The sequence below is a fragment of the Channa argus genome, chromosome 16 (assembly GCF_033026475.1).
Source record: "Channa argus isolate prfri chromosome 16, Channa argus male v1.0, whole genome shotgun sequence".
Taxonomy (NCBI): Eukaryota; Metazoa; Chordata; class Actinopteri; order Anabantiformes; family Channidae; genus Channa; species Channa argus.
The window spans coordinates 2471775-2488791 of NC_090212.1; the positions used below are offsets into that span (position 1 = coordinate 2471775).

Sequence of the window (17017 nt, forward strand, 5' to 3'; positions counted from 1 at the left end):
ATATGCTAAATACGTAGGCTTTTTCAAAAACTCAGATGCCTATTTTTTTTTTTTTCCTCCACGCAAATTATGAATGTTGATCTTTTCTTTATACTGATCTTCATGATCAGCAGAGAAAGTTTGCAATGCATGTTTACTCAGCTGTGTTCTTAGCCTTCTCATTTGATGCCACCCATGAGATAGCCGCTTGACCCTGCCTACTGAGCCCCTTTGAGGCAATGAGGATGTTAAATTGTTCTAATACCGTAGAGGTGGAGTCGCTTGTGATGATGTGTGTAAAGGTATGTGTGTCTGAGCTCAGTTATGAGATCGATCTCGAAATTCCTTTATGCTTTGAAGAAGTATGTGGTGCTGCTGCCGTGTCTTTGGAAGGATAATAAAGCCGCGAGAAAGAGGACAATTATTAGAGCATGCTTCCTGTGAGCGACATCTGGTATTTGAGAATATTCCACCGAGAAGGCTTTTCCTGTCATTACAGCTGTCACATCGTAAACGTAAGCTGACCTTCATAAACCAAACTGTTCTATCCCAATACTCAGTCTCAGAGAGCTTTGCACAGACTTCTCCAGACCATTATCTCCTATTAAAGGAAAATATCAGGCATAATGAGTAATGCATAAATCGGCTAAATGAAATAATAACAAAAAGAAATGGAATGACTAGCATTTTCTGAAGGGGTGTTCCTATAAGCAGGAAGCCCACAGAGTCCAATATCTCAGTCCTGCAAGACATTGACAGTGTCTCTCTAAACAACTAACATACAATCTTTTACAAAATCAAAACCCTATTCGGTTTTTATCATCTACCAGCTCAGTGACTAAGCTCTGGGTTGGTTTTCTTGGCTAAAGTTGAGTGTTAAGGTTTAGTTGGGGCCTGGCAAACAGCACTGGGACAAAACTTGTGTCAACACAATGTCCCCTTTACATGATGTTTGTGAGGATTTCACTCACATATCCTGGCCTTCTTTAGAGAATTGCGTAGAGATTGTTCAACCCCAAGAATTAAAGTTTTCCCATGCTCACTCTTTTCCACAGCCGGTAATAATGTTGTGGCTGTATATTACTAACCTTACAGTACCTCATCGTATCTCACACTGTGACAATGTGCATTTGCATCGCTACTTCCAAGAACACTATGTTTAGTTGCTGTCTGCTGATCAGAGTGTACGGCTGAAATGAAGACTTCAGCCACACAATCTCTGGAAATAGTGGGTGGGAGGATGTGTTCATGTTATTTCATCCACCTTGTACAGAACACCAGGTCACCAGGTGCCTCTTGACCTGGTCTGGACAGGTGGGTGGCTCGACTACGCTGCCTCATTAACCGTGTACTGATCGTGAAGGTTCTTTCCTCCTCTAGTGTCAGAACACAGTGTTCATGTTTTAACAGGCCTCCTGCAGGAACAATCCCCCAAATAATTGAGTGATTATACATTAATGTTAAATACAGAATATGCAACTACTCTCTCTGTGGCCTTTCTCTTGGGTCTCTTTCTCTTTTGCATCGCTGTTGTGTGTTACACTGTGTGAGTGTGTGGGTGTGTGTGTGTGTAGGTGCCTGCTTGCTTTTTTTTTATTGTCTACATGTGTGTGTTGTTGTGCTGTGTGGGTGCTAGCTGTTTGTATGCACTGCATGTGTGAAGAGAGGAGGACAAAAAGAAGTGCTGAACCTCAGCAGAATCTAACACGAGCGCGTGCGCACACACACACACACACACACACAGAGACAGAGAAGCATACAAGCAAACACAAATATAAAGTACAAGGCATCAGGATTCAAGGTTGTTTCTCAGGCTGTGCAACAAAACGCCATGCAAACTGTAAGCCTTTACTTTAATTAACCTTTAATCACATCATTATCATTATTGTTATTAATATTGTTGTTCCTGTTTTTGATGTTGACGACCATAAAACTATAGACCTGCATTTGCTGGGAAGAAACATAAGCAGAGCTAAGAGAGTCAGCCGGGGAGCGAATCGATGTAGAAGGAAGGATGGGGTGAGGTTCAACAATCTGTAAAAAAGACCATGTTGGCAAATATTTCAGCATGCATCCACCTCTACCTATAAGTGTTTATCCTGTTCAGAGCCATGGGGGGCAGAGCCTATTCCAGCTTTCAGAGGCCAGGTACACCTTGGTCAGGTCTATCTCAGGGCCAACACAGACAAACATATGCAGACTTTTCACCAATACAAAAACTAATACTGATTTCCAGTGATCTTCAGGCCCTCAGGCAGCACTGCATTCCAGACAGATAGGATTCTGTAATGGACTCAGAAACACTTCTGAAAAACTGACAAAATGAACCCAATGTGTTGCTGCATCGACAACGGAGTGTTAAACTCTATTCATGAAGAAACGACCATATATAAACAAGATCTCACGGTGCCTTCTTTATGCCTAAGCTCATGTAAAATTCCTCAGGCTCCAGGCATCTGACAGGTATGTCCTGACCTACTTTTGGATTGTGATGGCAAATTGAACTTAACATCCAATGGTGGAAAAGTTTGACAGTAAAGTCTCATGGAGCAAAAACTAATTTGAGTAAACAGATACACACAAACCACGGATAACAGATAACACCTAATTAGTAATTATAGTAAAGATTACAGAAAAACATATAAACACCAGCAATTAATTAATCTAAAATATTGTAAAAATACGCAGAAAACAACAACAATAACAATGATAATAATAGGGAGCTGAGATACAGTACATTGAATAACAAAGTGTGTGAACCCGTGACAGGCGACGTTTACAGCAAACCGACAGGGGCCTTAAGTCAATCTGCACTTCTTCATGTGCTATTAAATTAAAACTTACTGCAAAAATTACGTGAGCATATGTTATATAAGAACAATGTGTGTGTGTGTGTGTATATATATATATATATATATATATATATATATATATATATATATATATATATATAAGAACAAAAATGTTAGTGTAACTGAATCAGCACGAAAATGACCTAAATGTGTCTTGTTTCTTTTGAAAATTAATGAAATTTTTCCTGTCCTATGATCTAATAATAAAACTGCATTGATTTGTGGCCACTAGGGGGAAACACGACAAACTGTTAAACTGGGGCAGCAGTGGCGCAGGAGATAGAGTAGTCGTCCGCCAATTTCAGGGTTGTTGGTTTGATCCCCAGATCCTGGGGTCGCATGTCAAAGTGTCCTTCAGCAAGACACTGAACCCCAACTTAGTTGCTCCCGGTGAGAGTTGGCCAGCTGCATAGCAGCTCCCCCATCGGTGTGTTAGTGTGTGTGTGATTCTGAGTGTGAATGGGTAAATAAGAAGCAGTGTAAAGCGCTTTGAGGGCCAATAGGTAGAAAAGTGCTATATAAGTGCAGAACATTTACCATTAAATACAACAATTATATAGAAAGTTTACAAACATGTTTGCAAGACTTAGTCCAGCATTTAGTTCACTATGGCTGATAACATCCATGCATGAGATCCTAATGTTTATTTGTCCTTTTCAGGTTTGGGTTTGGAACAAAAGCTCACGAGAGAGTTAGCAGATGGCTAAGGGAGGCCAAGTCATGAAAGCTCTGTGCAACATGAATAAAATCCAGCACTATTAGCGCTCCTTTATGTTTGAGGCATTTATTACAGTAATTACCACATTAAACACCATCAATAGCTGATAGCGGGGATTCTATCTTTTGCCAGTGTGTTTAGGCTGAAGCAGAATGGCTACCTTTACTGTACAAACAGAAACACAGTTTCTTTCTTGTTTCCTTTTGGAGTTAAAGCTATACTGAAGACAGAGTGAGAGAGAATGGAATATAGACAGAGGGAAAATATGATACAAGCACTGTGATGAAGAGGAAGAGAAGATCAGGAAGTGCAGATTATATAAGACCATCACAAATATGATGGTAAAGACCTGAGAGAGAAACACAGCTATTTTAAACCTTGGGCTAGCACTCAGAGAAAGAAGCAATGTGGGCTGATATGTTGGCCACCACAGCAAAAGTGTGTGTGTGTGTGTGTGTGTGTGTACGTATGCGTTCCCCTCCCTGCAGATACCTGGCAGATAGTGGACTGGGACTTTAAAGACAGATTACATAATGCTGACTGGGGCTTTTATCACAGGAAAGCAGCTCCAAATTCGTCTCTCGGTCATATCATTCCAGAAAATCTGTTGTTTTGCAGAGAATCAGTGGAGATAAACAGATCCTGCCCGAACTGAGGATGATCGTCGTTAACACTATACTATATGTACAGTAGTTAACAATGGAAGCAGCTCAAAAATCAAATGACTGCATCCTTGCTGTCAGTCAGCATCACCCAAGGACACAGCAGACAACTCCCCCTAAATTTTATAAGTTGCTATGGTGGATGTGTTAGAAAATAATTGCTTAATCACACATCCAGGAGACACAGAACAACAATAGCAATTAATTTAAAGGGGTCAAGCATAAGGCCAGACGATGACTGTAATTCCAATAATCTCTCTCGTGTTAGTGCAGCTTTTCTTCACTGAGTACCAAACCCCGTTTTACACTTCATGTGTCTTGGGAGCGTCAGATGGTTGAGTGTAAACGACAAAGAAGAAACATTAGCTACAGTGTTAATTCACAGATGATCATTAGCTGCAGTAGCTGCTAATGTTTGCACTGATGTATATATCACCACTCTCTAAATTAGAGGAAAGCTTAACCTAATAACCACAAACACACACACACACACACACACACACACACACACACACACACACACACACACACACACACATTCACACTCACACTGACTTGGCAGCTTCACTATCTACATTGCAGAAACAACACAATGTAACTAAAAACCTCAGTGGAGCTGAGGGCAACCACAGTGTTGGGTTTGTCACTTTGAGCAAAAGAGATGCAATTAATTGCATTATTTATATAAGATACTAATAACTGCAGCTTTAGACTGATTTTAAAATAAGTATGGAATTAAACTTTTTTCAGGTAAGAATCACCACAATATTCATGGACTGTTTCTAAAAATGTAATTTCAGTAGTAGTAAGTATTTTATAAAAGTCATTAATATATGTATTAGTCACTAAGTTTGGCTGTGACATTATCAGACAGCTGCTGCTGCTGCATGAGGCCTTGTAAGTTAAATCAGGATGTAAGTTTAATGATTTTATTTTTAGGACAATGCCTGGCCAAGATTTCTGTTAGCTCGAACATGTTGCTCTGGAAATGTTACTAAATTACGTGGGAGTGCTGTGCAGTGCAGTGTGCAGGTCTTTTTTTCCTACTTCAGTTCAAAATTAAACTCCGGTTAGCATCTACAGGTAGCATCTGCATTATTGTTAATAACTGACTATGGCATTAGAGGACATGCCCCCTGCTGCTGCTGGTGGATGTATAAAACATACTGTTGATTATTAAAAGCCGTCACGTTTGGGAACCGAATGTGAGGCTTTGATGTGTTACATATTCTGGGTCATTTTTTTGAGCTCAGGAAGTTTGAAGCACTGAGCCCACAGGGAAGCTGCCAGCAGATCATAACCTGATGCTCTATCTGAGACTGGACTGAGCTAAAATAGAGCAAAAAGGTTGTGTGTGTCTCTCTGTGTGTGTGTTGGTGTGTGTGTGTGTGTGTGTCCTCATATGTTTTGATGTCTTTACAAGTTAACTTTTGGTTTGAATCTAGAAATATGGGTTAAAGTGTTGCCTTATAATTTTACACCAATTAAGAATTACAATACATTATTTGACTAATTTGGATTAATTGTGCAAATTAAGTAGTTATGAGCTGAGCTCTATCAGAATAACCATGATTTCAAGCTGCTCTCAGTGACAACCAAACTGTATTAAGGAAAAGACTGAATTTAACACTAAACTTCGACATGTTTTTTTTTTCTCGCTGGGAAAATCTAATTTATTAAAGGCAGTTAGCATCATGGTGACAGAAATTAAAAGAACATTTGCAGAGGATGCATGAACTAGTTTTGTGTTGAGTGAACCTCATACACGTCAAACTGCGATGCACTGTGATACACAGAGGTGTTAGAAGTACAGAGACTCAACACTCAAAGAAAACTGCAAGATTTGGACTTAACAAATTATGTTCAAATCTTTACTCAAGTAAAAGTACTCAGCTGATAATCTACATTTTACTTTAAGAACAAAAGTAGGTAAATACTCCCCTAAGACATCTAAATATTTTAAACAATACTGATTATAGTAATTAGGGCATGTGCAGTAATTACAAATAAATAAGGGTCAAATGTTGCAATCAGGTCGTTAACCCATAATGACACATCAGCATTTTCTTATCATCATATTCTTATAAAACCATATCATATTTTTATATTAAATCACCAAGTGGTGTTAATGTCATGCACAATCTGTGTAGTTTCCAATAACATAAAGAAGAAATTTAAAGTTAAATTAGCTTGAAATTATTTATTTGTGTAATAATTTTATACATTTCCCGGCAGAGACCTGTTCGAGCATAAACTCCCATCATTTATTATGTCCCAGCAATGTGTGTGTGTCTCTGTGTTCAGTGTTGATGTATGTAGAGCAGTAACACGTTCCAGCTGATATAACACATCCACATGGTGCCGAGGCCGAGGTGCTGGGGTTCACCTTGAAACAAAGGACACATAACTACTTTGGATTCTTTCATACAAAAATCCCTATTTTTAGACTGAAATGTGAATCCTGTGGCTGACATTTCAGTTTGGTCTGCTTGTTTTTTAATGAGCCACATCAAGATGGACCACAGTCAGACCTGTTCTATCTAACTCTGCTTGATGAAATCAGCTGGTGTGTCCTTTGTCTTTTAGTGAAGTGTGGTGCCCTCTGGTGGTTTCACTGCCACTATTGTGTGTTTATCAAGAAGGTTTATGACAGTAACATAATGTTGAACTGCTGAGGAACACACATTTTTATTCTAAGATTTTCCTAGTCAACGTTCACATTTCCTTCTAACTGACATTTAGTAAATGAAAAGGGCACAAAATAATTGTGGAACATAACAGTTTGTAAAATAACAGTTTGTGAAGTAAAAAGCAGTGGTTCATAAACATGTAAAGAAAGGCACTTTTTAATGTCTGAGGCAGGTGCTGAATGTACTATTGTTCACTGCACAGATAACGTAAGACCAGTGGTGACCACACGGCATATAACAGTACTACACTTTATAGTGCAAGGTCCACTCTAATCTAGTGCAAGGTTACTGTGGTCAGGAGAAACTCAAACAACTTAATCAATTGGCCTCATTTCAAACTAAAAGGGAATAGAGGCAAAGAAAAATGTCAAATGGTAAAAGTGGTAGAACCAGAGCCACAACATGATGGGAACAACGAGAGTTTGGCAGAATCAATAAGAAGGAAGTCTAACATTTAGCTGCACTGTTCCTAGAGAAACTTTAATGAAGATAAACATGCTAGTTTGACATTTTATTTATAATCGCTTCACATATGGCCCATGAATCCAGATATGCACAGTCTACATGTTTGGATGAAATTCTTGGTTATATACACTATATATTAGATAAATGCTCTAACTCACAAATCAGCATTAAAAAATGTATTAAAACTTAACTAACTGGAATGTTTAATGCTATTGCTACTACTACTACCACTACAACAACAACAACAACAATAATAATAATAATAAAAAAAATGACAATAATAATATTTCAAAAACCAAGTTCATTCTAATTCATTGTGCTCTGCACGCATGGGTTTGAATTCCATCCTTGTTGATCCGCTTTTTCTACCTCTGCAAGGACATTTACATTTAGTCATTTGGCATACGCCTATTTTAAAAATTACTTACAAGTGAGGTACAAGCAAAATTCGAAGTCAAGGACAAGACATGAGGCAAAGTGCTATGAGAAAAAGATGCAAGTCCAGGAAACAGGATTTCTTTTAAACCATAAGTATTTTAAGATTCAAGTGGATAGGTAGTTGCGGAAGAATTATGTTTTTAGCATTTCTTTGGAATATTGGAAGTGGGGTTGCTGAGCATGCAGAGTTTAGAAGCTTAGGATCATCAGAGTAGAATGATTGAGCTCAGGAGTTTTGTTTGTGATGACCGTCTGATTCTGAGGTTGTTTTACCTGAAAAAAAAAAGCTTGTTCCAAACGGCCACTCTGAACGTAAACATGTCAAAATACTGAAATGTCACATTTCAAAATAAAAATGATAAAAAAAAGTTTGAAATATCTTTATATCCCTACCTAATTGCATTGATCCATACCTACTAATACAGGTACTGATACTAGTAATAGTAGTGGTCTTCTATTATTCTAATAACATTACCATGTTGTTAGTATTTAAGTATTATTATTATAATTATTGTTATTATGAAATGTTAGCTTGAAGTAGTAGTTTTCCACTGTGACCAGTGGGGGCATTACTTGACTTCGAATAATACATGTGACTCCACCAATGTTCCTCTGACCATAGAAGTTAAGTAGACACACATGGGCACAGTTTCAGATTTAATCTGAAGGGTGGTTAATTGGAATTGAATATGAGGTAATCAATGCAATTTCTGATTTGACTTTAATAAGAAATTATTCAGTAAGTGTGTGGTAATAGACTTTTTGTTAGGGTGTGTGCTCTTAAGCTCCCAAGCTTTCATCATCAGGCCACAAATCATAAAAAAACGGTTTAAACACAACTTTACTTTGCATTGTTCACCACTTTAGAGAGAACAGAGAGCCTGATGAGCAAAATGCTAATCTTTGTTTTCTACTATGGATGAATGGAGAAAGATATTTAGGCTTTATAACATTGTATGTTTTCTTATGGAAAAATTAAGTTACGCCGATTTTGTTAGGACATGTTCTGTGAAACAGCATTCACTTTTAAAGCCAGGTCCATATGTTTTTGGACAGAGAAAAAGCTTTAAGTATGTGTTTAGTGTGAATAATTGTGTAAATACTGTAAATAATACTTTAGTTGAATATACGGGCTGAATCCCAGCCATTTCTATTTGTAGATATAACATTTTGGTAGCTCACAAAATATTTGGAAACATTAATATATTCATATATCACATTATAAGGTTAATTATAATTTAGATACATAGAGTTTTTCTTATCATTATGTCATATTATCTTTCAGTTTATAGATATTTTTTGTAATTACTGTCCTGTGTGTGGAGCTTCGTTACTTTCTAGCGCCAAAAACAGAAACAGAACAAAACTACACGTCTGGTAGCAATTTTATAAAAATAAAACGTGTTAAATTTTATTTCATTATGTGAACACATTGCCTTTAGCTCAGTGTAAATTTGGGAAGCAAAGATAATGTACATTGTTGAATCTAAAACATACTAAAAGGTCTGGATGCTATTTTCTTCTGCGGCTTTACCAGGGTGCGTGAAGGCGTCATGGTCTAATACAGGAAGTGACTGCAGTCACGTGACAAGCAACTCCAGCCCTCTTCACTTAAAGCGTGTTCGCTGCTGATGTGCGGCTGTTTACGCGTCAGTATGGGGATAGAAGCCTGGTACATGGACAGGTCGGATGAAGACCAGAGGAAGCCCCACAGACTGAAGCCAAACCAGCCTGTTTCTTTGGACGAACTAAAAAAGCTTGGGGTGTTTTACTGGAAGGTAACGTTACAGCGGCTTTAATTAATTAGGTCTATTCATTTACAAAACCTCTGTAAATTCTCACTCAGGTTACATAACCACTGGGACTTTAGAAAAAATACAGTACACCCACGACTTACAGTGAGGTACAAGGCAGCAAGAATCTAAGTCAAGGACAAAACATCAAAGAAAAGTCCTATCAGAAAAGTGTTCACAGTTCACAAGATGCAAGTGCGAGAAAGAGCAGAAAGGGATTTTTTTTTTGTTTATAGATTTAAGTGCATATGCGGAAGAGTTCAGTTTTCAGCAGTTTTTTGAATATTGGGAGAGAGTTTGCTGAGCGTGGAGAGTTTGGTAGCTCGTTCCACCATCGTGGGATCATTGTGCTAAAAAGTTTTGCTTGGTGTCTTCTATACGGTGCTGGGACCACCAGACGTCGTTCGTTGGCAGACCGGGAAGGATTGTAGACTTGCAAGTTGAGGCAAGCAGGAGCTGTCGAGTTAACCACCCTGTGAGCAAAGACAGAGCTGTGAACCCGATGCGAGCAGCTACAGGAAGCCAGTGTAGAGATCTGAAGAGTGGTGTCACATGAGTCCTTTTCTGCTGATTAAAAATGAGGCGAGCTGCTGCATTTTGGATCATCTGCAAGGGTTTGATTGTGGATACTGGTAACCCCATAAACAAAGCGTTGCAGTAATTGAGACGAGATGTGAACAGCGCCTGTACAATGAGTTGGGTTGTATATTCCGTGATGTAGGGTCTGATCTTCCTGATGTTTTAGAGAATGAGGAGATGTGGTCCTTAAAGCTCAGTTGGTCGTCGATGATGACCCTCAGATTTTTGGCCGATTTAGTGGGGACAATCACTGTAGATCAGGTGAGAGTTGGTATTAAGATGTAAACCACTTTATTTTAGTCACAAACAGCTTTTAGTAGCCGTCACTTTCCACACATGAGTTTATTTACTGGTAACAGCTTTTGACCTGTTGTTGCAGCTGAATGCTGACATCTATGAAACGGACCCAGAACTGGAAAAGATCCGCAAAGAGCAGGGCTACTCCTACATGGACATCATCACCATTCACAAGGACACACTACCTGATTATGAAAAAAAGGTAACCTAAGTGCTTCAAACCACAGAAGCCGTGTGCCTTTAAAACAGGCAATATCTCCTAAAAAATGATGTTTTTTTTTTTTTTTTTAGATTTTGACTTGTTGCTGCTTCATTAGTGAAGACGATTCAGACACTTAAAAGTGAACTGGAGTGGAGTGAGATGTATTCACTGCATTAGGAGGTTTTATGAGCTATGGAGAATAATTATAATAGGCTACAGTGGCTTATGACCTCTATATGACCATCTTTTGCACTCACTGGCAAAGACAATGACACAGCTAGCACTTGAACTGGATGTTTTACAATTCAGCAGAGAAACCACCATTAGTCAGGCCTCATTTTCTTCTTGTCTGACTGTTCTTTCAGCTGAAGATGTTCTTTGAGGAGCATCTGCACTTGGATGATGAGATCCGCTACATTCTGGATGGTCAGGCCTACTTTGATGTCAGGGACAAAGAAGACAGATGGATCAGAATTGCAATGAGCAAGGGAGACTTGATAACCCTGCCAGCAGGCATCTATCACCGCTTCACCCTGGATGAGACAGTACGTCTGACACCATCAGCTACTACTACTACTACTACTACTAATAATAATGTTATTGCATTCAGCATTGGAGAAACTGTATCCTAAAATCACGTTTTACATGCTTTTGGAAAGGGTCCACAGACTTTTTGTATCTTGAAAAAATGTGCATTCCCGAGCATTTGCGTTCTGAAAAAGCCCAATTCCTTGTGTTCACAGGTCTCAGTTAGTAATAAAACAAGTTATATAAAAATGTACTGAAATGTAATGGAAGCAGTGATGCTACAGTGTAATAGACATTTGAAGCCTAGATGCTTAGTGCTGAACCAGTTGTCCTGTAGCTGTGTAAGTTGCTTTTTACTATTTATTTGTGGAGGTTAAAGCTACATGGTAAGTGCCCTGTGACTAGTAAATTTAAAAACTTTCACAATGCACCTCAGTACATGAGATTAGATAAAATCGGGGCATCGGGAAGAATTGGTCATTTGCTGCAGTAAAGCATAATATTTGAATAACACTACATCCTGACTGGTGTAACATACTGTACAGCTGAACTCAGAAGAAGCAGATGTGCATTGTCAGATGGTGTTTATTTAGGTAAACGCAGGAAATTGTGTCGTCATTTACACTTTAAATGAATGCACATAGTGCTGGCTTGCAAAGTGCTGCAGCTGAGCGAATGTTAAATCTGTTAACATTGTCTTCACTATTGCTATCATTAGTTTTTAGGTTTTCTTTTTCCACTTTGAGACTTTTAACTAAAGGCAGTATTAGTGACTGAACTGAACACTGTTTCTGCAGAACTACACTAAAGCCATGAGGCTGTTTGTGGGGGAGCCTGTGTGGAAGGCGTACAATCGTCCAGCTGATGACTTCGACATTCGTCAGAAGTATGTGGCTTCTCTGCAGGGATCCTGATAAAGAGCTGCATCCCACCATGTGAACCACAAAGTGCATTCTGTCCTCTAATATGATTCAGCCTGGCCAATAAACGCAGGTTTGCAGTTAGAATGTTGAGAAAACATCCCACAGCCAAGGAAACCTTTAATATGTGCCAATGTCAACACTATTGCGCTTTTTAGTGATAAATTACACAAAATGAGGTCTTCCGGTGCAATTTACATTGAAAAGTTAATACTTATGTATCTAATGCAATATAGCTTTGTTTACTCTTGTAAGGTGCTATTTTCCCAGGTTTAGACATCACCTGTTGTCAATACGGGTAGAAATTAGGGTCTGAAAACTTCTTCCACCTTTGGACAATCTGTAGTGCCCTATTCACTTTACCTAGTTTGGTACTGCAGTTACTGTCACACTCAGTAGACAGTACACAGATATACTGGAGTAATACAGTTGACTAGTGGTGTTGCCATTGTCATATTAAAGTCTCTCTGAATCTCCATCTGGTGATGGTTATGGAATTTGTGCACATGGCTTCTATGAATATTAATGTTTTATTCATCTGACAATAAACTGCTGCTATTTTCAGTGTGTGTGTGTTTTCTGTTAGTACACTGTGGCTACAAATGTCTGAGACAAACTCTAAATCTTTGTATTTTTATGTGAGACTGTAAATAATTGTAAAGTTTGATGGATTAGAGACATAGGAATTTATTGTAAAGGTCCCGTATTTTCTAGATAGTATCTTGGAAACTGGCTGGTACAGCTGACTGCAAAAGTTTGCATCACTTTGAAATGGCAAAAAGTAAAACAAATCATTTGTTTCATCAACCTATTTAATGCTCTCTGAGCTAGTACAAACATTTATTCATCAGAAATTAAAGTTATGGTGATGAAAGAACATTTGTACTTGCTGAATACACATTGTTATGGGAAGTTTAGGGTTAAGATTATGTCCCCTTTCACTGAGATTGCATGTAGAGGGAAGCTCTACTGAGTCATTGTAGTTCACAGGTCCAGTTTATCCTGGTAGTAAACATTCAGATCTGTTTGATGGAGTTCCTACAAAACTTTCCAAGAAAACTATAAATACAGGGCCTGTAAAATTGTTACCAAAAAGTCTGACAGAAGTATTAAGTTATCTACTTCAGCACATCCACACTTGTGGATTTTGTCTCATTAGATTCTTGTTCACCTGCTATAAATATGACTGTCAAGTTACCAGCAGAACGTACTGACCAACAATTGATAGTGGGAAACACAGAGTCAGAACTAAATGGAAGAGTCAGAAGTCAAACTGTTAGTAGCAAAGAGGAGTTTTTTTTTCTTTCAAAGAGGAAGTTCATGGATCTGTGACAATGGACAGGATCAGTTGTATTTGAATGCATCAATAGGGAGACCACCCTCAGGTGCTGTGAACAACTGGCTAATTAACAGTGCAATCAGAAAAAGTAGTGGTCTCAGTGGACTCTAAACGAAGCAAGACCAAACATATCAAAGATTAACAGTGGAACATGAAAATGTTTTGGTAACAGAAGAAGTTTAGGACTGATAACAGCGTATGTAAAGACATGAACAGGAGAGAGAAAATGATGCAAATGTATAATGAATCATGTGTGAATGTGCAGTACCATTCACAAGACCTTAAAACATCATTACATCACACTTTGAGAAGTGCATCTTGAGCACATGCTGTCATTAGAATAAAAGGCCAACATGATGTTCTAAGGTATTATGAAATTAATCCATGTTTCAAAAATGTATCTTTTCAATCACAAGATTTTGTATAACTGTACATTCAAAATGAATTCAAAACAGAAGCATCATCATCAGTCATCATCATCTTGGATTTTTACACCCCCCTCTATTTAGTGAGCGTGTTCAGTTTAATGATGCAAGTTGATTCAGAAGAGCAGTTTTATTTAAGGTAAAACAAAATGTTTTTTATATACATAAATATGATCAAAACAAGTATGTAAACAGTGATAATTAAACCGGAAACAAATCAATAAAAGGTTTAACAAGACGAGCATTATTATATAATCATTAAAACATAAATCTACCAAATCTGATATGTGCAATTTTGGATTTTAAATATCTTACATGACCTCCTCTTGTTTAGAAGACAGAATTTAATGAAATCTGAAAGGCTTATACATTTTCTCTACATGAGTTCATAAACCTCACAAAACAGGCAGCTGAAATGAAGTGGTCTTTGACTGTTAATCCAGTTTTACAGGTGTCTGCTGAGGAAGAAGTGCTGACAGGACCTCAGTGGATATTTATTAGTCTTTAAGCTCAGTGAAGCTCAGGATAATGCCCATGTCAAGCTTCACATTATCAGCCTGCAACTCCCTTAAAACTACTCTTGAGTGTGTAGTGCAATTAGCATGTGTGTAATGAGGCCATTTTGTACAGTAGTAGGATTCCTCTAGTGGTGTGACTAATAGTTCTTTGAGAAAAATTACCAAGATTAAAAAGGATAGCTTGATATTTTGTGAAGTATATTTATTTGCATTCTTACCAAGAGTTTAATGAGAATATTGATACCATGATACTAATCTAAAACTAGTATGGTCTAAAAGAAAACACTGCAACAATAGCTTGCATAGTTAACTTGTTAGCAGATTAGCTCGGTAGCAGCAGCGGCTGATCATAAGACCGGGGGTCATGTGAGTAACTCGTGTTAGCCAATGACCCTTTGCCTTGCAGGTTGTACGGGTTCCTCAGTCTATTCTTTATTGTCTGGGTGCAGGAAGTCTCTGCTTGTTGCTTGGCAACCTCTGCAGATCACTGGGCCTGATCACGACATATAGACTAGTACACAACACGGTGTAAAACGGCAAAAGTTCACACTTACTGTACTACTAAATGATATGTAACATGTATCAGGGCGAGGGGTTCCCAGCTTATCATTAGCCTATAGCGGAGGCCCCCCTTTTGGAAAATATCTTAAAACCCTATTCACAAACACATTGACATTAAGAAACCAAATCTTAAATCTAAACTATATTTCGTAAGCATTATTAGTACAGTTATGATTTGATTTTAGTCTTCTTCTTTTGTTTAGCATTTTTCCTCATCTTTTTTCCAATTTGCTGAAGCTCACTGACACCCCGTGGAGGCCCCCGCTTTGAGAACCAGAGGGTTAGTGAGCTTTAGACCCCTAGTACAAGAAAAAAGAGCTACAGTAGCAGTTTAACCATTTCCAGTCTGCTAAACCAAGTCCCTTTTTAGCAAGCTTCATCTTTACTGTACAGCTATGGAAATGATATCAATCCTCCCATCTAACTTTTAACAAGAAAGCAAATAGTAATTTTTTCATAAAAATATTTGTATTTTCTATCCAAAATGTAATTCCACAACATGTGTAAGCTGGACATCGGTTCTGTAAATAACTATGAGGTTCACTTCTGGCTCACCCTTCAAACGGGACTGGAGTGCTGTGTACCCTGTACGTGGACATAAAAGGAAGTGTAGACTGGGGCTTGGCCTCCCAAACTCCCCCAGATCACCAGTTCTTGTTTTTGGGAAACTTAAACAAGCACTAAACATCAACTTTTCTGTGACCACACTTTCATAGGAGCTACAGATCACACTGATGAGGTTTTATTCCCTGTCGCAATGGGGGAGAAAGCAGTGATGTGTGTCCTCTACCAGTCCAACCTCCTGCCTCTTAGACCAGCTTGAGGCACTGCGTGTTGAAGCTGTCCCCTTCCCGGCAGGCCACCGCCTCCAGCAGAGCCTGCTTCTTCTGGGTGCTGCGAGACGACTCTAGCTCGTACATAGTGGTCAGGTTGAAGAGGACGCTCTCGTGGAGATAGAGAGCTGGGTCCTGCTGCACCAGACCCTCGAGCTGTCCCAGAGACTCTTTCAAACGGCCGAGGTACAGCAGGCACACTGCTGCATTGTTGTTGGCCTGGAATTGCATAGGAAGCAGGGAAGAATAGACAAAGAGTTTAAATGTTTAACCAATTTTGTTTGATAATTGACACATGCAGTACATGTATGGTACTGCATTAGAATTACTTTAAGTTGTGTTTCTAACATTACACAGACCTAATATTAGGAATCTTTAAACTGTGGCTATATTATTAATGTGATGCAGATGATTGTGTAGAGAATGTTTTGTACTTACAACAGGGTTTTTTGGGTCAATTTTTAAGACTTCAGTGAAGGATGCATGTGCTTCAGTGTAGTTGTTCTGACTGAGGTAGACAAAAGCCCTGGAAAACACAAAAAATACTACACTGATGATCCATTAATCAAAAATTATTACATATCAACTAATATTCTCCCTGAATAATGTTGTGTAGCTCCTCTTGTGTCACCAAACACTACTCTAACCCATTGAATCATAAACTTCACTCTGAACGTGTTCTCTGGTAAATAATATCACAAGATCCGTAGCATATCATTTATGTTGACACATACTCAACTGATGCAAGAGAAAGAATAATTCATTAGACCAGGGCACCAACTATTATTGCTCCAGTCCAGTTCTGATGCTCATGTGCCAACTGTAGGTGCACTCTGCAGTAAAAAGGGGTCCAAATGGGCACTAGTCTCTCTTACCATGCTGTGACATACTGTGTGTGTTCTGTCACCTGTGGCCATAACCAGCATTACATTTTTGTAGCATTACAACTTGTACTATAGTAGCACTTTCTTTGGAATCACACCAAACAAGCTGCCCTTAGCACCCAATGCTGAGCCTTGAGTTCCCACAACTCTGTTCTTCAGTTACCACTGCAGACTAGAAAGACCCGAGAAAACCTGCACTGACCTAGCTCTTCAGCCTTTATCGAAATTCCTAACAATTGCCTTCCTGCTTCTCTCACATCAACTTCAAGAAGTGACTGCTCACTGGCTGCCTAATATATCCCATATGTTGTTGTTAAGATAATTCATGTTATTC

General features: G+C 38.6%; 2 protein-coding genes across 3 annotated transcripts in view; one reads left to right on the forward strand and one right to left on the reverse strand.

Annotated features, from left to right (window-relative positions):
* The first annotated feature begins 9026 nt into the window (after nucleotides 1-9026).
* On the forward strand, nucleotides 9027-12687 carry adi1 (acireductone dioxygenase 1). Its single transcript, XM_067478655.1, has 4 exons — nucleotides 9027-9582; nucleotides 10556-10675; nucleotides 11041-11220; nucleotides 12001-12687. Exons 1-4 carry the CDS (start codon nucleotides 9436-9438, stop codon nucleotides 12115-12117), a joined length of 564 nt encoding a protein of 187 aa, XP_067334756.1. The 5' UTR covers nucleotides 9027-9435; the 3' UTR covers nucleotides 12118-12687.
* Nucleotides 12688-13440: 753 nt separating this feature from the next.
* trappc12 (trafficking protein particle complex subunit 12) overlaps nucleotides 13441-17017 on the reverse strand; it is a 35019-nt gene continuing 31442 nt past the window's right edge. For both annotated transcript variants that reach the window (XM_067478653.1, XM_067478654.1), the window contains exons 11-12: nucleotides 16238-16325; nucleotides 13441-16018 (exon numbers count right to left, since the gene is read on the reverse strand). In XM_067478653.1, coding sequence (XP_067334754.1) covers nucleotides 15776-16018; nucleotides 16238-16325 — 331 coding nt within the window. In that variant the 3' untranslated portion in view covers nucleotides 13441-15775. The remainder of the gene's footprint in view (nucleotides 16019-16237; nucleotides 16326-17017) is intronic.